General features: G+C 40.4%; 1 protein-coding gene across 12 annotated transcripts in view; it reads left to right on the top strand.

Moving 5' to 3' along the window:
* Positions 1-17,333, top strand: part of LOC113658419 (adhesion G protein-coupled receptor L2-like) — a 133,519-nt gene extending 116,186 nt beyond the window's left edge. For 4 of the 12 annotated variants that reach the window (XM_027170830.2, XM_047818786.1, XM_047818780.1 and 1 more), the window contains 3 exons: positions 744-840; positions 7,080-7,208; positions 15,155-17,333. In XM_027170830.2, the coding sequence (XP_027026631.1) occupies positions 744-840; positions 7,080-7,208; positions 15,155-15,909 (981 nt within the window). In that variant the 3' untranslated portion in view covers positions 15,910-17,333. Of the gene's footprint in view, positions 1-743; positions 841-7,079; positions 7,209-14,461; positions 14,513-15,154 lie in introns of all 12 variants that reach the window. The other 8 variants (XM_047818798.1, XM_047818792.1, XM_047818796.1 and 5 more) reach the window with 5 other exon arrangements.
* The last annotated feature ends 5,530 nt before the right edge of the window (positions 17,334-22,863 follow it).

The raw sequence follows: 22,863 nt of genomic DNA, 5'->3' as shown, positions 1-22,863 counted from the left end.
ACTGCGCAATTAGTCCTGAAGGGAAAACGCCACTTTTCCCATCGTATCCACCCATGTGAGTTTAAAAACCTGTATTTTCCCAAAGTTCATTCCTCACCAGCCCAGACCTAATCATTCTCCTAAATGAGATTCTTTGTGACTAATTGTGGGTAGAAGGTTTTGCCAACAAAACAGGAAATTGATTGCAAGCGGGATTTATTTTTCCTCACAAACAAATGAACTAGCCGTAATGGAGCACTTAGCCAATCAGACGCTCTGTCGCTGTTAGCATATCAGTGTCATCAGCGTGACTCTTCTTCACACCTGTAGTTTTCCTACTAGCGTCAATTATCAGTCGTGTCATTGTACAAATTCGGGCGTAATAGAGTTTCTTACCAACCCTGGATTTTGCTAAATAGACCCCAGCATGGTTTATAGTTTTCTGCGTCTTGTAGTGCTAGTCTTGTAACGACGGCATAAACCTATATTGTTATTGCTTTTTCCATGTAGCGCTCATATGCTCACAGCAATTACGTCTTACCCCCGAATTTTAATAACATCTGCATAACATCTCGGCTGTAAGTATTTTTTTTTTCTCACTGTTTCTTCATGTGCCATTCTCGGTTTCGCTCCCGGAGGGCATGAGATTGCGTGCCCGAAGAGCATAATAATGGTTGTTACCTTCTGCTGCTCGTTAATTAGCACCGGTTTTTAACATGCCGCATACGCTGGTAGCTAACGGGGCATGTCCATGTGTGTCACAGAGTCGTATCAGGCGGATGTGGAACGACACGGTGAGGAAGCAGTCCGAATCTTCCTTCATCTCCGGAGACATTAACAGCACCTCGACGCTGAACCAAGGTGAGCACTCTGCTGCTCTAAAAAACAAGCAGGAAACAGGAAGCGGTGACGGATTATGTTTGAAACCTCGCACGCCGTTCATCCTAGCAAGTAACTAGGCAACCACTTTTTTTTTTCTCTTGTGGGCCTGGCCTATTAGGTGCTAAAGTGTAAAAATCGATACCGCTGAATTTTAAAATTGGCTCAGAAGGTGGGTTAATTTTAGTTACACCACAGTGTAGTCAAATTCTCCAACCTGATTGGTCAGAAGGTGCAGGACTGTAGATCCAGCCACAGCAGGAACAAAAAGTTTATATTATATTAATATAATGTGCTCATTCTAATGTTATTGTTTCTATAGTAACAGCTCGAACACAGTAACTTGTAGAGCACACATATTTAAAATTATTTAAATGTGCGTTCACGCTGGAAGTTTGGTGTGAAACAGATCACGGTTTGGTTTGTATTATTAAATGGTGATGTGAAAGCTGTCATGTGGTCCAGGAAGCACAGCACGGTACTGAACCCGAGATTGAACTTGTAGGAGTAGGTGTGAGCTCAGATGCACTGGAACCCTGCCGTGTGAACGCGGCTCGTACTCGGGTCCTCACTGGTTCAGGAAGGAAAGTAACCTTCCAGTTTAGTTCAGATTTCCTCAAGACACGTGTAGCATGAGCGTCAGGGGAACATTACAGGACACAGAAGAGGTGTGGAGCATTACTGTGCCATCTTAACAGCACCAAAATAATAAAGAAGCAAAACATAACTATACTTGATACTATAATTGATATAGTTGTGTTTTCGTGCACGTTTGTGATGATGACAAACGTATGCAAATGCACCGGGGTTCGATAGAATCAAGTGCGTGTGAAAGCAGAGCAAAGCTGCACCACGTGTGAACAATCACACTCAGATGCCAGCCGCAGTGAGAAAAGCACCTAAACCTAATAATAGAGGAACGAGAATCATCGTTGATGTCACATCTTTGGAAGTCAAGTGTCAGCGCTTTGTAAGTCATGCTACTTTTCAGGAGTTTATACTTTCGCGTTTTGTTTTGTTTTCTTTTTTTTAAGACAGTTAAACGTATTTGATTTTGTTTTATCAGCTTTAAGAGAGTAGAAAAAGGAGATGCTGGTGACTGAAGCTTGTTCTAATGGAAATGATAAGATGGTCATAAAGCATGACATGTTTTTAATTTGTTAATAATTAGTTAATAATATCTGGCAGGTTGCTGTGGTGTAAGTGGAATAACACACTGAAAACAGCTCTGATGAAAAGGATATAAAGTGGAGACGATTGAAGAAATATTGGGACGTTTCTTTCATTTCTGAGCACCAAATTTGGTCGAATTGGAACTATGAAGGCACGGATTAAAGTAGAGGTTTTGAAGCGAGATAATCCTAGCCATCGGACTGGTCCTAGGTATTCACTGGAGTCAATCCTTTGAATTATTCATCATACCTCATTTGGTTAGAATTCAATTAAATGAAATCTCAGTCCAGATTTCGGTCGTTGCCATTGAATCAGAACTAAACGTCACATCGCACTTTTACACAGAATCGCCTGACGATCGTGACTTGCTAGCGTGAACGCTTGTCGAGACGCTTGTATCAAAATAAACAATGAAGCTTTACCAGTTAATTTATACAAATGTTGCAAACAATATATTATCCATGTGGAGGATCGAATGTCTTCGTCATGTCTTACTCCATAGTGGTGCTTAATATGAAGCTCATATGAAAGTAGACACTCAGGATTTCAAGAATTCATAGTGTTTCAGGTATTTGTTTTTATCTAGCATACTTGGGGTGATATGTTTATAAAATGTTTTTTTTTTTTTTGTTATTTTTTTCAACACAAATGTTTATATCTTCAAAGCCAATGTTGATATCAATCCCATTTCTGCTCTCTGAGACACCCCAAGTGTTTGTTCATAAGGAACTCAAAATTCTGTGTAAGATTATTAGCATGACAATAATAAGATACATGCAACTTATCTGTTAACCTGAAATGGAAAGTCATCTATCATTAAATACTTTTAATAAAAAAAAAAAAAGCCCCTCACGTATTTCCTCACATCGTCGTGGCTAAGTGTTTGATGTAGCTTTTACTCATATGGATGTAGAATAACAGCACTCCTTAAGCTTCACAACAAATGTGCGATTTTCTATTTATTTATTTATTTATCTATTTATTTATTTATTTATTTATTTATTTTACCTGCAGACATAACAGTTAAAAAAAATAAATAAAAAAAAAACATGTCAAAAGACATAAGAGGCTCAAACACATCAACAAAAGACAGGATTTTTTTTTTTTTTGTGGTTTGTTTGATTGTATTTTTTTCTCTCTCAGATGTTTAAAATCTCTGCTTTTAATCTCCCAGCACAAACTCCAAACAAGGTCCGGTTCTGAATTTAAAATAAATAAATAAATAAAGGAATTTATGAGACGAGACGGTGATGTTAAACTTTAGACGACCTCGTGTGCCACTTTCTCCCCTCCCCCACACTTACTGTGGAGCGCAGCGGCTGAGACAAACTCCTTAAAATGCTTCGTCAGGTACGACACCGTCTGAGATAACAAGAAAAGTTGGCTGGAACAATTTATTTATTTATTTTTATATAAAGTAAAAAGTTTTCGCTGCCATGATGGTGTGTCAAGAATAAACTTCTGCAGCTTAAGGGTGTGAAGAGAAACAGTGCAGTTTCTGTCCACTCGCACTTAGGCTAATTTTACTATCTACTATGTAGATTTTCTATTAGGATTCTGTAAAGAGTACGACTCTACAAAAGTCCAAGGAAGAATTCTATAAAATACGGTAAAGATTCTGTAACGAATTCTGTAAAGAATATAACTGCAAATGAATGCAATAAGGAATTCTAGTAAATACGGTAAAGGTTCTGTAAAGACTTGTAAAGAAAACTGTAAAGAGTACTATAAAGTTTATTGTAAATATACTTCTACACAATTATATAAAGATTCTATAATGAATACTGTAAATAATTCCATAAACATGCTACAAAGAATCCGATTTTTAAAGATGCTATAACAATTCTAAAAAATATCAGAAAGAATTCAATCATTTATATGATTATAAAAATATAAGAAAGAATTCTACACAACTATAAAATACGAAAAAAATTCTATGAAATACCGTAAAGATTCAATAATGAAATTTGTACTAGTTATAAAGTGTATTGTAAATAAACTTATATAAAGGGCTGTAAAGATTCTATAAAGAATACTGAAAAGAATTCTATAAATATGGTACAAAGTAAAAAAATACTGTAACGTATATTTCTTTTAAGATTCTGTGAAGACTACTGTAAATAATTCAATAAAAATCGTATAAAGAATTCATTAAGGGGCACTACTATAAAAATACAAGGAAGAATTTGATTAAATGCTAGAAAATTGTTATAAAGAATTGTGTTAACAAATCAGTGTTTAGAGAAGACTGTAAAGAACACTTTTTTTTTTCAAGATTGAGATATTATATGAAATCTGTAAAACACAATAACATCCCCACAACCATCCGACAACCCCCAAACCCCCCAAAACACCCACCACCCCTGTTCAGAAGGTGTTGGTTGATTTTGTGTTGATTGATAACTGCAGCTCTAACATCAGATCGCAGGTTTACATGAACCCACATTGAAACATGTTAGCGTTTCTATAGTAACAGCTCATTCTCACATCACAACTGTAAACCGGTTTCACGTACTGTACGCCATCGATTCTGAAGGAGATGTCCGGTTGACATTTTTGGACGCAGACTCCAATGCCACTGGTGAGCATCATTCCAAGTTAAAGCTGTTCCTTTAGGTTGCTCATTACTTCAGTCTTCAGGAATTCAGGACAATGTTGGATTTTATAGTTTCTCAGTAACACTTTTTTTTCTTCGCCTAGGGACGAAACAGAACGGCTGTTTATAGCTACAATAAACAATGTGGATGTTCCACATAACTACATACTGATAAAACAGAAAAAGTACAATGTGTCTTCTTTAATAAATAAAAGACTCTAATGGTGGTGACTTGCTGTGATGAAAGGGAACAAACACTTCAGCGCATGCTGGTGTTAAAATTGAATTAAGTTTAAAGTGGTAAAAGGAGCTCAGATTTACTTCAGGTCTCATCACATCGTCCTATCTCTATTATAATCCAGGTATTTTATTCCAGACATGTTGAATCACATCACATTGAATCTCTCTCTCTCTCTCTCTCTCTCTCTCTCTCTCTCTCTCTCTCTCTCTCTCTCTCTCTCTCTCTCATGAAAAAAATGAACAAGACTGAACAATTTTGCAATTTAAGATAATCAAAATATAGGATATGAATTGCAATGTTAGAAATAATAATAATAATAATAATAATAATAATAATAATAATAATAATAAATAGCAAAAAGCAAAAAGAGGAATGTGTAGTTTGTTTGGTTTGTTATAGATAGATAGACAGACAGACAAACAGAAAACAAAAAGAGTTGTAGATAGTTTAGGTTGTAAACAGGTCCCAGTCCCAGTGCTGTATTCTCTCCATCCAGTCATCATTACTTCTATCCCAGACCTCTCTCTATCTCCAGCTCTCCATCATATCACAGAATCGGCACGGCTCCATATCCGTCTCTCTAATCCCGCAAACCTTTCTTTTCATCTCCACCACCCCATCCTAAAAAACCCATAGATTTTGCTCACCCTATATATATTTATATATATTTTTTTTTATCGGGTCTGTCAGACTCGGTACAAAGATACAAAGATTCAACTGTTGACCCAAAGCACATGCTGACCCAAGTGCAATTCAAGCTGGCAGCACTCATCCATCTGTTCTTTCATTCGCCGCTCTATCATCTCACTGAAGCACATTGATTTAGATCCTCGTCCAGTACGAGGTAGAGCCGTCAGACTCGGAGAAAGGTTCGGCTGTTGACCCGAAGCACAGATCCACCTTTTATACTGACGGCAGTCATTTCTCTGACTCGTTCTTCCATCCGTCTCTCTGCCAGAAAAACCCATTGATTTCCTTAACGCTGTTTTTTTTTTCCCAGCTCTATCCACCACACAGGGTAAAGAGAGAGTATGGAAAATCATTGTGTTCTGATCGCATGCTAATTTTAGATCATGCTCTCACAAGTGTGAAGGGAAAAAGCAATCAGCATTGCTTTATAAAAGATTTAAGTTATGTTATCAGTTATACATGCAGTGTAAAACAACAGCTTACTTCTTTTTAACCAGTTTTGCTTAGAAATGACATATTTACATGGAACCATTTATAATTCTGGGTTAAAGTAGGGGGGAAAAAATGATATGTTGAATAAGAATCTTAAATTGTGGTGATTTACTTCAATAAATTGTTATTTCTGTACTATTATAGATGGCGATTTGGGTCAAAAATCAAGCTGTGTAAGACAAAAAGCTAGCTAGCTCGCTAGCTATCTCAGTTACCAAGGTTAATCTGCTAAGTTCGTAAGGATGAAAACACTTTTGTTGTGTTTTGACAGGAAAATAATCAACAACAGCCGGTGCGATGTTATGTGAAGATTTATTCCTCTCAAACCACAGCATTCTATCATCCACTATAGAAACAACACCACATCATGCTTTCTGTCCGTTTTTATAGTTACACTTAACCGTAATGATCATGGTAATGAGATCACTTATAGCAGCTATAAACAAACTGGTCCTTTAGAGCAAATCTACTTGAACATATCACTGTTTTCATCATTTCTTTTAATTATCTAATGGCTTTAACTCCCACAGAATGAGCTGTTGCTTTAGAACTAATGAATGCATTGCTATAATCCTGTGATTTAACTTCCAGACTGAATGTTACGAAATGCTCCTGAAATTTGTGATTTGTGAAAAAACAACAACAACAAAAAAAACAACACTCGAAATCCTGGAGTGACTGAATGTATAGAAAAAGAATCAAAACCTTCTGACCAATCAGATTCGAGGACGTCAGCAGCAGAGATGTGCAGAATAAATAGATTGCTGTGTGAGTGTGTGTGTGTGTGTGTAGTTTATTTTATTTATTTTTTTCATTTCAGGTAGACTAAAATATAATTGACTGTATAATTAGATGTTGAGAGGAAGCAGCTTCATGATTGCTATTAATCCTGTTAGAAAGCGAGCATGTGGGTGGGCCCCCCGTTTTATTGCTAATGATGATAAATCCTTCTCTTTTTCTCCTCTTCCCACCTTTCTCATTTTCTTTCCTTCCTTCTGTTGTTTTTTTCTCTTTTTTTTTCTCCTGCAGGAATGACTGGCAACTATCTCCTAACTAACCCCCTCCTTCGAGCACACGACACTAACAACCCCTATAATAATCTCCTCGCCGAAACCATTGTGTGCAACACACCTTCTCCGCCTGTCTTCCACTCACCAGGTGCCTCCTGCCCTCCTGTTTCCTCACAGACAATCTGTCAGTGTGTGTCTGTGTGTGTGTATGTGTGTGTGTGTGGGGTGTCTAGGTGGGTTTTTGCTGCTGCAGCTTTTTACTTTCCACTTTTTAATTTTGATCCATTTTTTGGTTTTAATTTTTATTTGAGCTCCACTTTTCTAAATCGCAACGACTCGCTTTGTCTAACGACACGGCGAGCTCGCGTCGAGGCCGAGTTTGTTTGACGCGCAGTGCTAATTCACGCAGATGGAGTGCGAATTTCACTCTCGCCACCTCACTTCACTCCCGAGGACATGGCAGGACCGGTGTGATGGACATCGGCTTTGTGCTTTCTGCATCTGACTCAGACTTCCACCAAAACAAAACAAGAACAAACGGCTTTAACTGGCGCCGTCTCACCGGAATCAAACGTTGCCTGACAGTCGCATCTGGCAGCAGTTCCTGATGAAATGATCGAAAAAAGAGAGCGAGAAGGGAAAAGTTAAAACACGGGTGGAAGAGGGATGGAGGAGGTCATACAGATAGGATGGATGTTTATGAATACTGACAGATAGCGATTACATTCGGCGCGTTTCTACACATCCCACTTGTTGCATACAGATAATTAACACGTGTCTCGGCTCTCTGTGTTTAGACTGCAGACACACTCTACCTTCAAAAAACATCTCAGATAGATAGATAGATAGATAGATAGATAGATAGATAGATAGATAGATAGATAGATAGATAGATAGATAGATAGATAGATAGAATAATGGATGGCTGGAGCAATGGATGAATGGATGGATGGATGAATGGACGGACGGACGGACGGATGGACGGACGGACGGACGGACAGACATACAGACAGACAGGTTAATGGATGGATTGGTAGATTGGTGGACAGACAGACAGACAGACAGACAGACAGACAGATAGATAGATAGATAGATAGATAGATAGATAGATAGATAGATAGATAGATAGATAGATAGATAGATAGACAGATAGACAGATACACAGACAGACAGATAGATAGACAGACAGACAGACAGATACACAGACAGACATATACACAGACAGGCAGACAGATACACAGACAGACAGACAGATACACAGACAGGCAGATACACAGACAGACAGATACACAGACAGACAGACAGACAGATACACAGACAGACAGATACACAGACAGACAGATACACAGACAGGCAGATACACAGACAGACAGATACACAGACAGACAGACAGACAGACAGATACACAGACAGACAGACAGATACACAGACAGGCAGATACACAGACAGACAGATACACAGACAGACAGACAGACAGATACACAGACAGGCAGATACACAGACAGACAGATACACAGACAGGCAGATACACAGACAGACAGATACACAGACAGACAGACAGATACACAGACAGACAGACAGACAGACAGACAGACAGATACACAGACAGGCAGATACACAGACAGATAGACAGACAGTTACACAGACAGGCAGATACACAGACAGATAGACAGACAGTTACACAGACAGGCAGATACACAGACAGATAGACAGATACACAGACAGATAGACAGACAGATACACAGACAGGCAGATACACAGACAGATAGACAGATACACAGACAGATAGACAGACAGTTACACAGACAGGCAGATACACAGACAGGCAGATACACAGACAGGCAGATACACAGACAGGCAGATACACAGACAGACAGATACACAGACAGACAGACAGACAGACAGACAGAATCACCAGCACTATTAATAAGAGGACTGCATGTGTTTGAGGAGACATTTGACAGTTTGTACCTTGCCATGAATTGAGATGGTTAATCATCACTTGGATGAAAACTGCAACACATAAACACATAACCTGTGATTTCTCCTCTCGCATTCCTCTGTCTGTAATGAAATATTCAGACTCCTAAATGGCAGCTGCTGTCAGTCATCTCGCTCTGTAATGCACACTCCGGAAAACACACACACACGCATTAGAACATGGAGAGTGGCTATAAATAGGTAATGAAGACAATAAAATCATTCATGTAGAGCAGCAGCAGCGAGGCGATGCAGGACACCGAAGGCCTCTCGTCCTGATGCCTCTCTGCGTACAGAGTGTGTGTGTCTCACAGGAGAACGTCTCTCTCATCTCCCCCCAGCGTCTGTGGCTCTGCTCCAATCTGCCTGTTTGTGTTCTAACTAGAGCACGTAGCTGTCGATGGTGTCTTCCAAATCCACCTCGCGCCAGCATCAAGGACGACTCGCTTTACTTGGAGGACCACCAACATTCAAGCGTGGCTTCACCTGGCTCCGGGTTTTTATCCACACAATTCCCATCAGTCGTTACTCAGACCACAGAGGAAGAAGTTTCCATTGTGTGGTTAGAAATGCAATGCTGTAATTACAGTCTCTGGGTTCTGCACCTGATTGTACATTAGAAGTCAAAAAAAAAAAAAAAGTGCAGTTACGGGAAAGCTGTGTATAGGGCTAATAAAACTCCGAGTGAACAGAATCCTGGGTTATATTGTGTGCGGTTTCACGCTGTATATTCCTAAACCCCGCCTTAACCTTCATCTCATTTGCATATATGATTGTGAGAAAAAAATTGGGCAGTTGTCTGTTGGGCAGTTCTGTACCCGAGCAGGTATTGGGATCTTTCACAGCTTTGTAATAAGTTTGTCGTTTAGTTTACTGGCGGTCCGTGAAGTTTTCAGCGTCACGTCTTCACTCGTCATGTCTAACGAGTCGTTTTTAGTAAGTGTCGCTACGTCCTGCTTTTCAGCTGATATTCGGCTGAACCGATGTGTCTGGTTGTGTATCTGTTGCTAAGCAACTTACATTCCGACACCACGTCGTTTCACACTGTACACGTTTAACACCACAAAGTAGAGTTAACGCTGTAGAAGTGCCGATCTTCATAACCCCGGGTAAATAGCTGTGCTCTATAACACCGCTTCTAAATTAGACGTGTGAAACCTTCCTGTATCTGCGGTTAAAATCAGGGATTAGAAGGACGATATATCGGGGGTTAAGTGCTGTGTGAAAAGTCCTAATGACAGTCCTGGAGCTAGAATTGGCCTCGGTTGCTCTTGGAAAAGATCCTAAATTTGCTGATGCCCACAATCTATCTGTCTCATAAGAAAACCTCCTCAGTGCAATTTATTACACAGCTTACATCCTGATAACGTTCCAACATGAAGGACACGAACACACTGGAGAGCGTTTTGGAGGAAAACGGTCCTCTCGGATCCCGTAGTTAGAAACCCGAGGTGTCAAACGTGATCTTTACACCGCTGAGAAGAAAGAGGAAGCGGATAACATAAATAATCCGGTAATAAGCGCTTCTGTTAACACAGTACGAGCTGTGAGCGATTTCGGCGGCGCTCCGAGAAAGTCACCATGTCAAAGAACCTCGCAGGTGGCGAGAGTTCGGCACTAATCCCGGAAGACTTTTCTGAAATATATTTCAGCTTCTTGTGACATCTGTGAAATTTATTACATGGCTTCCGTGTTATTTCAGGCCTTTTTCAACCCAAGGCTGCAAAATAAATAAGTGCCATTGAGGCAAAATTGAATGAAAAGCTGTGAGCCATCTCATCATGCTTAAACACTTAGAGGATTGAGAGAATGGCATTACAGAATTGTACAAGATATTTCACGCTTTGGTGAACGTTTGCCGGTTGTTTAAGAGCAGAGTCGTTAAAAAAGCAAGCAGCAAAGGGTTGCTTTGAGGAAATGTGGGCAAGTGCCTCCGTCGCCGCCGCTCGGTTTTAATCGAACGGAAGCGCTTGTTGTCGAGACGGAGAGTGGGTGGAAGAGAAAGGAAGGAGCTGATGCAGCGTGTTGGCATTACATCCACGTCTCCAGGCTTTACTCAGCGCAGACGAACGCCTTTCTCCCATGAAGGTCTATACGGATGTGTCAATCGCTTCGCCTGTAAATCTGAGGCGTGCCGCCGCCGAACAACCAGAACACCGTGGCCTTGGAATAAGTCGCCTGGCCTTCATGCTTTACCTTCCATTTTATTAAGAGCGTGAAGGGCAAGGAGAGGGGGATGGGGACGTGAAGAAGAAGAAGAAGAAGAAGAAAAAAGGAGGGGTATGGCACAGCGCCTGAAAGCATCCGTTGGAAATTTGTGCAGCTTGGGCTTTGATGCAGTGCCTGAATAGAGGAAAATGCTGATATAGCCTTATGGACTTCTGTCCATATCTGATAGTCACACTCTCTGCACAATACCTGGCTGGAGCTGAAAGATTGCACATGCATAAACAAAATGCAAGAATTCCTGGCAATAGCATTGCTTCACCACAGTCATCCTTTTTTTTTTTTTGGCTTCCTCTTCCCTGCTTCTCCCTCGCTCCCTCTCCCTCTCCTTCAGCTCGACTTGTTTGATGTCTGGGTTCGGTTTCTTCTTCACGTCAACAAGAGAGACGTTTCTTATCTCGACTGCCGCGTGTCACACTACAACACCAATACATTTTTTTTTTCTATTTGCTGCAATCTCGCCCCCATTTCTATTTAAATTAGAAGGACTTGAGTCATATCCTGTGCCAGACGTGAAATGGAGCAGCAGTTAATTCGGCGTACGAACACGCTCTCATCCCTTCTTCTTCTCCTTCTTCCTCTTCTCCAGGACGGACGGATCGTTTGTGGGAATCCGGCTTCTTTCCACACATAAATAATGAATCCACCTTTTTAATTAGAGCTCCGTTATCAAACGGAGGTTCGCAGTTTATTAGCAGCAATAATACGAGTAAGCGGCCGTTGCTTCGCAGTGGAACTCGACAACATTGCAGACGCATTACTCGTTTTTCTCTCAGCATCTCATCTATGCACTCAGACTGGCAGACTGTTTCCAAATCCTGGCACCGGATCGTAAATCCTAATCCTAAGAAACCGGATTTGTCAGAACATACGGAATTCCTTTTCATTGTAGCACTGAAGTTCAAAATATTTGTTTTTTTTTAGTAAAAATAAAATGAATGAATGAATTAAGCATCACATCGCGTCGAGTGCAGAAGCTACTCACAGCTGTGCCAGTATTCGATATAAGCGCATGATTACGCACAATATTACTTTTATACTAAGAAACATTTCAGACAGAATAACCGAATGTTCTGTTTTTTTTTTCCTCCCCTAGTGTGAATAAATACTGAAGAACCCGGTCTTTGTGTGATTCATAGCACGCCGATTTATCCGTTCCCTTTAACATCCCCAGCAGTTGAAGATTGGTGGACCTGGCAACTGGTAGTCAGAGTTAGGGACTTTAATAGTATAAAAGTTACAGTATAATGAATTCTAACCAGTCTTTCAGTTTTCTGGACCACGTAGAAGAGGTTATAATACATTATACTGTATACACAACCCTAAGCTAACATGAGCTCGTCACCGTTTCTATGTTATAACGTTCGTTTTGTTAACAAAAAAAAAAAACAGGTTATTATTCACATAAAATAGAAAGCATATTAATGGATAGAATGTGAGAAGTGCATTTTTATCCATTACCATCATTAACTCCTGATCAGACGACACTCCGCAACCCGCTATACGCTCGGCTGTTCGTTTACACGCTTCATTATTTCCCGACGCGGCAGAGATTAGCGCTTGCATCGTTCATTATCATGAAAAGCATTCGTTAAGTAAGATCATTAATACATTAAATACATGCCTGTTTGTGGACCTTGAAATAGTCAACATCGCAGGCTTCTCGTGTTTCAAACAGAAGTCCGAATCAGGTTCGGACGAATCGATTCGTCAAAGCGATTCATATCGATACCGTCTCCTTCTTGCTGGCCTCTTCTTTCCTGTCGTGTTTGCTGTTCCTCTCTTCCTTCTGTATATTTCCTTGTAAATTTGCTTTCTTAATCGATCCTAAGTTCCAAATGTTTTTCATTTTGTGATTTATTTATTTATTTATTTATTTATTTATTTATTTTTCCCCCTTCTGCTTGTTAATTATGATTTGATTATGATAAGATGTTTAAACACCCACCCAGACTAGAAAAGGAAGCTAGTAAGCCCTGGGCGTACATCTTAGAGCGGCGACGTTCTGGTGCCTTCGACAAACAGCACGACAGATTTGAGGAGAAAATGAACATGTAGATTGGATAAACATCCAGAATTGCTCTTAAAAATAATTCTAAAGACATTTAGTGTTAAGAAGTTTGAGCGCTTCTGACGAAGCCGACATTTCGACACGGAGTCCACGAGAGCGGGTAAATTCTATCCTGTCGATCATTCGGTCGCGATCTCCGGGCTCACGTGTGGATATTTACACGTGTCACACTGAGGAAGTACACGATACATGGACGTTACATGACGGGAAGAGCGAAGACGGGAAGAACGTCTGAAAAGCCTGAACCGAACCGGGTTGGAGTGAAACCGGCAAAAAAAATCATTTGCGCTATTAGCGAGGTCACATCCAGAAGTCAAAACAAACCTCAAGTAGATTACGCAAGCTTTTAAGCTTGAAGGTCGCCTCCATTAGATGCACGCCGAGGGCTTGAGAGAGAGAGAGAGAGATCGTGTGAATGCTCGCTGCTGTACCCTTACACTCCATATCCTGAATTCAGTCATCCGGCACGGCCGCTCGTTAATTAGACGAACTAAGTGATGAGCAATGAAGGAAGTCATAATTACAGCAATGAAAGAGGCCGTTCTTCGCCGCTCCACACGCATCCACACGCCTTTTATCGATCCTCATCATCGCACATCAGTTCTTTTTTTTTAATCTCGTTAACAATTGGAGAAACTTAATTTACGGACCAAAATTAGCTTGCTTATTTATTTATTTGTTTGTTTGTTTATTTATTTATTTATTTTAAAAATACACATTCAAAATATGTAACTAGTTTATTTCCTGGTTAAATGAGGAAGATCAGTGGAATTACAGAAACACAGTGATTCGTGATTCGTTTTCTGGAATTGCTTTTAAAAAAAAAACAGCTAAAAAAAAAAGGATCGTCTCAACCTGAGAGAAAATCCCAACAAAAAGAAATTCGAATCTATTTCCTGGGCTTCGTTTCTAACGTGTAGACACTTTGCACTTAATGTAATAAAGTCTAATGTCATGTCATGTAACAGAGTAGAAATCTAGTCCCTAGTTGTGAGGATGGACTGAATTCAGAGCTGTAGTTTTGACTGTAGCTTTTCTTTTTTGCTGTTTCTCACTTGTTTATCATTGCTACAATTTTTTAAAAAAATCGCCATTGTTTCACTTTTCTTTTGGCACGTCGGCAGTTCTCGGGCCAGCTAGCCTGAGCAGACACACATAATGTGAGTGGTGGCAAAGTGAGTCCTTGCACCTCGCCCGCCTGCACGCTTGCCTGCCCGTGTGTGTGTGTGTGTGTGTGTGTGTGTGTGTGTGGGTGTGGGTGTGGGTGTGTGGTCAGGACTGACTGGCATCTATAGGCTCTCAGTTTTCTGCAGATGGCTGTGTGTGTGTGTTTGTGTGTGTGTGTGTGTGTGTGTGTGTGTGTGCATCATTGACCAGGCTTACATTTTTTATTAATTTCTTTACTTTTTTTTTTAAGACGGTTCATGAGCATTTGCCTGTTTGCCATTGGCTTGTTCTGCACTTAATATTCATGTACAGTGGCCGCTTGCTTACACGTGTGACTCTGTGCATTATGTGTGTGTGCATTTTTAACGGTTTAGTGGCTGCTCGTTATTGTATTCCTTTTTTGTTCCATTGACATACTGTTAAGGACGTAAAATGGCAGTAATATTTCCAGTATTACTGTACAGACATGGGAGGCAGGGGGCAGTACGGGGATGAAGGGAATGAGAGAAACAATTATGTATGTCCTTAACAGTAGCTTATAATTTTTACTTTGTTTGCTGCTAATATCTTAACCGTTTGCCCTGCTGTCTTTGCTTGAGCGCCGTGCCGTGAGTATGTGTTCCTGAGCATGCTCGTGTGTGTTATTTCAGGCCAGCACTCCCGGACGAACAGCCGTGACGTCAGCGCCATGGACACGCTGCCCCTCAACGGCAACTTCAACAGCAGCTACTCCCTAGACGACGCCGCCTTCGAGAAGATGATCATCTCCGAGCTGGTGCACAATAATCTGCGGCCACGCGGGCATGCGCGGTGCCAGGACGACCCTGAGCAGCCGGCTAACCAGGATCGATGTGCGCCGAGCGGGATGGGAGGTGTCGGAGGCAGGAGCGAGGAGGACAGCAACGACAACAACCACACCAACCACCCGGCGCTGGAACTCCTCCTCCAGCCACACCACCGCGAGGTACTGGAGGCGCCTCTGCTTCCTCAGCGGACTCATTCACTCCTGTACAGTGCCAAGCAGGCTTCGCGCCAACCTGCCAGGCACCGACATGATCTGGAGAATGGCGAGGAGCGGAAAGAGGTAGATGGGGCGGGGCAAAACAAAACCATGTCCTCACTCGATAACAGGGACTCAGTGTATACGAGCATGCCCGAACTCAGAGACTCGTCTCCGTCTCTGTGCCCGCATGACGGAGAGGACGAGTGCCCGCTTTCGTCGTCCGGGCACAGCGAGACGGACGAGCCGTGCTACAAAAGCACAGGGGACAACAGCATCCACCCCGCCTCGTACTACCATATCAGCGAGAGCTGCAGCGGGCACGTGTTTGACCAGGACGAGTGTCTACCTCCAGACGCCGAGACCCCCAAAGACGGCCAAATGCAGCTCATCACCAGCCTCTGAGCTTACCCACTTCCTGTTCCCTTCTTTTACTAGGTGCAGTAAATTGTTTTCTCCAAAAAGACCCACAGATGAGATGGTTCAGTTTTCTTTTTTTCTTTTTTTCTTTTTCTTTTTTTTTCCCAAGCCATCTGTCGTTTAAACTGTTTGGGCCGAGGTGAGAAAAGCACACACAGGCTGCTTGACTTGACTTGACGACCAGAAATGCTTTTGAGGAGGCTGGAGGCTGGCCTCGTCCACGCACTCGTCCACGCACTCGTCCACGCACTGGCCACCATTTCGTATGATATACTGTACTGTATCGACCACAACACAGCGATCATCAACATGCCAGTGGCAGTTTTTTTGTAGAACTTCCAAGTGTCCTGTTTATTTTTTTGTTGTTGTTGTTGTTGTTTTTTTTAATGCCGAGACGCCGGACCGGAAATGAACAGACCTCAACACGGATCACAGCGTCTCGAGATTCCCGACCCGGAAATTTTACGGGGAAAAAAAAAAAAAAACGAACGTAAGAAAGAAAGGCTAAGAATGAAAACATTCACAAAAGAACCACTACTCCTGACTCAGGCCTTATATTTTCTCTATTGCACATGTAACTCTTATAAGAATGACGGCTAAAGAAAATATATTTTGCTGTACCACAAGTGGAAAAAAAAATAACGATTTGACAAATAAAATTGCGATTAAAAAAAATATATATTATGGCAACCATAAGTGACATTTCAAAGAGGACATTTTAGGGAAAGGGGTTGCACATTTTTTTTGTGTGTGAAATCTTCTTACACTCTGTCTGTTGTAGAAGCTTCTAGAACACCAACAAGTACAGAAGCCCGTATTCAGACTTCCACTTGTGAGCAGTGCGTTTGCCTTCATCGGTTACGGAATTTCGATTGTAAAAGTTTTTTTTTTCTTCTTTCAAATGTTCAAAAGAGAAAGATTGAGAGAGAGAGTGAAAGAGAGAGAGAGAGAAACCTTTCCCTCGTTTTCAAACTTAAAAAAAGCTACGTCTTGCACAAATCGGGAGTGAATCGGACTTGTATGTAATTTATTTTGCTGGCAGTATTCGCCAGGGATAAAGATTTTTTGTTTTGTTTTGTTTAGTTTCGTTTTTTTCTCCTCGTGTGTGTCGACACAAACATATCTCAGCATTTTGACACTATATAATTTATTAGATGAAGTATGGAATATTATGAAATAAGAATTATTAGATTTATATCGAAGAGGATGGAATGAAAGTGTGTGCAAGAATAAAATACTGTTAATAATCATCTTGTTTTATTTTTAATGTTTTGTTACGTGTTTTTTTTCCCAGATTTTTTCTTTTATTCTTTTTTTTTTTTTTTTTTTTTTTTGTAGGAGCCCATATTGCCAGACGCTGATGTAAAATCGACTTCTTGATATCGAAATAAATGTGACAATTTCTTTTTTTTTTTTTTCCCCTTCCTTCCTTCTTGTCTGTACCGCAATGTACATCTTTGCCTCCACGTGTTCTCAGAAACAGCGATCCGGGGGTTGAAGAGAGAGAGAAAAAAAGAAAAAGCGAAGCGCTAAACTAAGAAATTCGACTTCCTCCGACACTTCATCAAAGATTCCCTGAGTTTGCCTCATCAGTTCTTTACTGTTTAATTACAAAGTAACCTAATTAAGTCCATTAGCCGCTAATTAATATGTTAATGGCTCCAAAACAACATCAGACTGAAATAAATGAGCTGAAGAGCATTTCGTCAAACAATGGAGTCGTTCTGGGAAAGGTTTTTTTTTTTGTTTTTTTTTTTTTTTTTTTCTCAAAGCCTGAGCGGAGTCACGGAAATGGAAACGGCAGATGGCATTGGTGGGCTGAGTGCTTTGTGTATCAGTTTTGCACTATGAGAAATAATGATAGAGCCATAACCTCCTAAAATAAATAATAAATGCACCGCACCGACTTGGCCCCGCTTTCAGCCGTGCCTGTTCCTTTCGCTGGTGTAATTTATGAGATGCATTTTCACGCCGCAGTGTAAAAATGAAAGGCTGAGGCCATTAGCGGAGTGAAATACGCGGCTTCATGCATCACGAGCGCTCGGCCTTGACTGATGCGTTGCGCCCGTGTGCCATTTCTCACCAGATTCGCTAACTTCGTAAGAGGGTTCCATTTCTTGTTTCCACAATGATGCGTCAGTTTTTTTTTCTTTCACTTACCTAGCAACACATCCTGCAGTCTTTTGCTGCCACTTCTGAGCACGTGGATCTGTGTGGGGATCAGACATCTCAAAAATAACACACACACACACACACACACACACACACACACACACACACACACACACACACACAGGGAGAGTGAAGGAGAAACACCCAGCAGATGAGAGGAATAAAAAATAGATCTGATTGTAGATATGCTGACATTTCTGACTGGCACTTCGATTAAAGTGTTTATTAACTTATGAAGCTTTTACATATCGGCATGATGTCGACGTTACTGTTTCATTTTAGTGTTTTTCCACTATATAGAAATTAAAGGCAACTTTTATACCTTTAAGTAAGTAAGATCTAACCAATCATCCAGACGAAATTGTACCATGTCGATTCAAATCCTTCAACAATACAAACACATCAGCTATGGCGTTAAAAGCACCTGATTAATATGGTGTGGTATCAGTCACCAAGACGTTAGCACCAGATCCTTTAAGTCCTGGAGGCTTATACAGTATATATCTTCATGATGGAGATTTCAGATGCTCTCTCTAAAAACATCACTAATTGTGGGGTTTTTATTTTTATCTTATTAACTTTAGATAGTTACATCTGCTATAATGTAAGTGATAAGAGGAACTAACTTTTATGAAAGTTCTACAACATTAAATGTGACTACAAATGACTTCAAAGTATGACAAATCATCCATCCATTGATTTACCTCTCCATCCATCCATCCCTCCATCTATCCATCCATTCATCATCCATCCATCCATTCATCTATCCTTTCATCTATCCATCCCTCCATTCATCATCCATCCATTCATCCATCCATTCATCTATCCATCCCTCCATTCATCATCCATCCATTCATCCATCCATCCATTCATCATCCATCCATCCATCCATCTATCCATTCATCCATCCATCCAGCCCTCCATTTATCATCCATCCATCCATCCATCCATTCATCATCCATCCATCCCTCCATTTACCATCCATCCATCCATCCATCCATCCATCCATCTATCTATTCTCTACACTGCTTATCCTACTGGATCCTGCCTCAGGAGATTCAGGGCACAAGGTTGCCAGCTCGTGGATCCTGACGCGGCTGTAAATAAGTGCAATATTAAAGCCAGGGTCGAATTTGGAGATTAAAAGCATCCAGCCTACAGATAAAAGATTAAAGATAGATTTAAACATAAATATGTCTCGAGCTTCAAGTAATGTTTTCCAATTAGATTCGATCTAGAGTCTTCCAATAAAATCAAGTCTTGTCTACATTTCAGATTCGTTAAAAATGTAAATCTTCAATTTGATTATATTTTAAAAAATTTGGAGGTCGTTCAAATTAAATTTTAATATATTAGCTACTCGAACTCTTGACTGTATTAACATTAATGATGGCCGTCTCAGAATGAGCGACGCTCTGTGCTGTGTATTAGATACTGGAACAAGTCAGAACAAACTTTTGATCTGTTTATCTTTGTAGTTATACAGACTTTATTCATTCATTCATTCATTCATTCTCTACCGCTTATCCGAACTTCTCGGGTCACGGGGAGCCTGTGCCTGTCTCAGGCGTCATCGAGCATCGAGGCAGGATACACCCTGGATGGAGTGCCAACCCATCACAGGGCACACACACACTCTCATTCACTCACACACTCACACACTACGGACAATTTTGCAGAGATGCCAATCAACCTACCATGCATGTCTTTGGACCGAACATGCAAACTCCACACACACGAGGCGGAGGCGGGAGGCCAACATGCTAACCACTAAGCCACCATGCCCCCCTATACATATTCATTATTCATACATTATTTCATTTATAAAAAAAAAACAGTGAAAGTAATTAATTCTTACATAAAGTAATAATTTTTTTTGCATTTATGATTATTGCATCTTGATTTCTGGATACTGTACTAAGGAATAGATGGGAAAAAAACAGCACAAATAAACCTATGATTTGTATAATTTTGTCATGGAAATGGTGCAAATAACTGGCTTGTGATTGCTGTAATGCTGATTCCTGTCATGAGAATGAAACACTTAGACACATACAGTATAGGTTATAAGAAACAGGAAACAGAGTAACATGCAACATTCACGGCAGAAAGTGTGAGTCTATTTAAAACGCGAAGTGATGAGACGTGGTGAGGTGGAGTGAGATGGAAAGAGAGAGAGAGAGAGAGAGACATCAGTCCTTCAGTTCTCCAAGCATTACATTAAATCCATCTGCCTAATATAGGTCCCATGTATGTCACCAAAACACTTCTTAGCACTTAACACTTAAACACTTAACACTTATGTCATCAAATCATGGACTCCACAAGACCTCTGAAGGTGTGCCGTGGTATCAGTCACCAAGACGTACAGTAAGCGGCAGATCTTTGAAGTCCTGTATGTTGTGATGTTTCGATGCTTCATAGATCAGACTTGTTTGTCCAGCACATTCCACAGACACTCCATTGGATGAGAAGGGAATTTAGAGGCCACTGTTAGGGAACATGGAGGAACGGATTTGAGCCACGTTCATGTTTAGGTAAGTGTCGAAGTAACATTCACATGAATGCAGGAGCTTTTCCCAGCAGAACATTGCCAGAGCATCACACTCCTCCGCAGGAATGATATTCATTTCACCTGTCAATGTGATCAGTGACCTTGGTGTGTGTGTGTGTGTGTGTGTATATATATATATATATCAAGGTACCTTACAGGAAATAGGAAATAGTTCGAATTCTTATTTCTAATTCAGCTTAAGGCTTCTGTAAATCTATCAGGAATGTATCATTTTCACTAAATGTGGCTAGTTGATAGATTTCACACACTCTCTTTATCCCTATATTAATGTGACCTATCAAGGCTGTATGACAATATGATGAACAACCAGCTTACATTTCCTTATCAATCCAGCCCAACCTAGCAATTTTGAAAGCAGGAATATTAATGCTCTTTTACATTTACTGACATCCAAATTCTTCATTCTTGTTGAATTTCAGCCGAAATACAAAATCCCCAGACCGTTTTCCTCCTTCTGTCTTTTCATACAAGGATCAGCCATAACATTAAACACAATAAAACCAGTGACATGTGAAATGAACATCATTCCTGTGGAGGAGCATGATGCTCTGGGAAATGTTCTGCTGAGAAAATCTCAGCTCCTGCGTTCATGTGGATGTTCCTTTGACATGTAACAACCAACCTAAACACCGATGCAGATCGAATACAGTGTTCCTTAATGCCAGTGACCTCTTTTAGCAGGATAATGCTATCTGCTACAGTGCAGAAATTGTTCATGTATGATTTGAGGAACGAGACAAAAGCCTATAAATTCCCCAGCTCTCGTGCTGATGGAGCGCCTGTGGGACGTCATGGACAAACAAAGTCTGATCCATCCATCCATTGTATAAATGGAGGAAATGTAGCATGTGTTACACTTAAAAAAAAGTTGCTTTGATCTAAGAGGAATAAAACACTTCATCGTTTTATTACAGTATTACTGCTTTCAAAGGACACGATTCTTTATGAAGAACCACAAAATTTGGCAGACATGTAGATCCCACGCTGGAATAAGAAGCATAGCAACGAATCATTCTGGAAAGTTCACTGATCCAGCCTTGACATGATTTGAGCCCGTGTGTGTGGCTTTATAATTAAAACTGCTATCCTGGCATGTGATAGCAACCAATTAACATGCTAGCAATCTGATGATATTCCTTAGCAACCGCCTAGCTACAGATTAGCAATCGCCTGGGATAACATGTGACCTCTTAGAGCTGGGAATCCATATCAGTCGCCTGGCAACACCTTAGCAACCATGTTTGACAAATTAGCAACCACCTAGCAACTAGCTGAGCTAGCACAGCATAGCATACCATAGCAATCACCTGGCATAAGACCTAGATTTAACCTTTTATCTTTTTTAAAATGACTAATAATAAAACATTGTAGTGTTGAATGCTTTTAGTAGTGTTCAATTTTCTGTGTTTAGGCTCATCCATATAGTAGTATTCAAATACGACATGAATATGTTATTATATGACCTATAATGACGTTATTACTATGTAATTAACACAGCACATTTATTTTCAATTCATTCCAACCAACAAGCCTGAAAGCCACAATATATCAATAAATGCTGCACCTTTCTCTGTTTAATCTGTTTCCTCGTTCGGCGTCCTCTCACATGCTTTATGAAGTATTGCTGACATAGTGTCATTTTTTATCACATCCATCAGTCATTACTCGCACACAAAAACAGTGAAACTACCTCCGAACTCTTGAAAACGTTCCCAGGGATTTGCTATCCATGCATTTTGACCTTGTTGATGGATGAAAAACAGGTAAAATGAAGTTCAAGGTCAGGAAAAAAAAAAAAAAAAAAAAAAGGATGCCTGGACTCGTTCCATTTCTGCTACTGGAAGCAAAAGCAGACTAGAGACTAGTGCAGTTTTATCTTTGATCTTTCTCTTTTCGAAGCTGAAAGATACACTGGGGAATGGAAATGTGCTGAGCAACATTATATGTGTTATGTGTTATGTGTATATATATATATATATATATATATATATATATATATATATATGATGAAAAAAGCCAGCCATTACATGCATCAGATAACAAAACACAATGAATTTATTAAATGAATCTCTTACCTGAGTAGTGAAAGTTTACACAGCATTATGCATACATATCCTCCTATCATCTTTTTCCGCTCCTGTGTAATTATCACCCTGCGAGCACAGGACTAGGCGAGTCATTTGCAAGATCCG

Source organism: Tachysurus fulvidraco, chromosome 1 (genome assembly GCF_022655615.1).
Source record: "Tachysurus fulvidraco isolate hzauxx_2018 chromosome 1, HZAU_PFXX_2.0, whole genome shotgun sequence".
Taxonomy (NCBI): Eukaryota; Metazoa; Chordata; class Actinopteri; order Siluriformes; family Bagridae; genus Tachysurus; species Tachysurus fulvidraco.
Note: the sequence above shows the minus strand (reverse complement) of the source record. Positions and strands in the feature narration are given on the sequence as shown.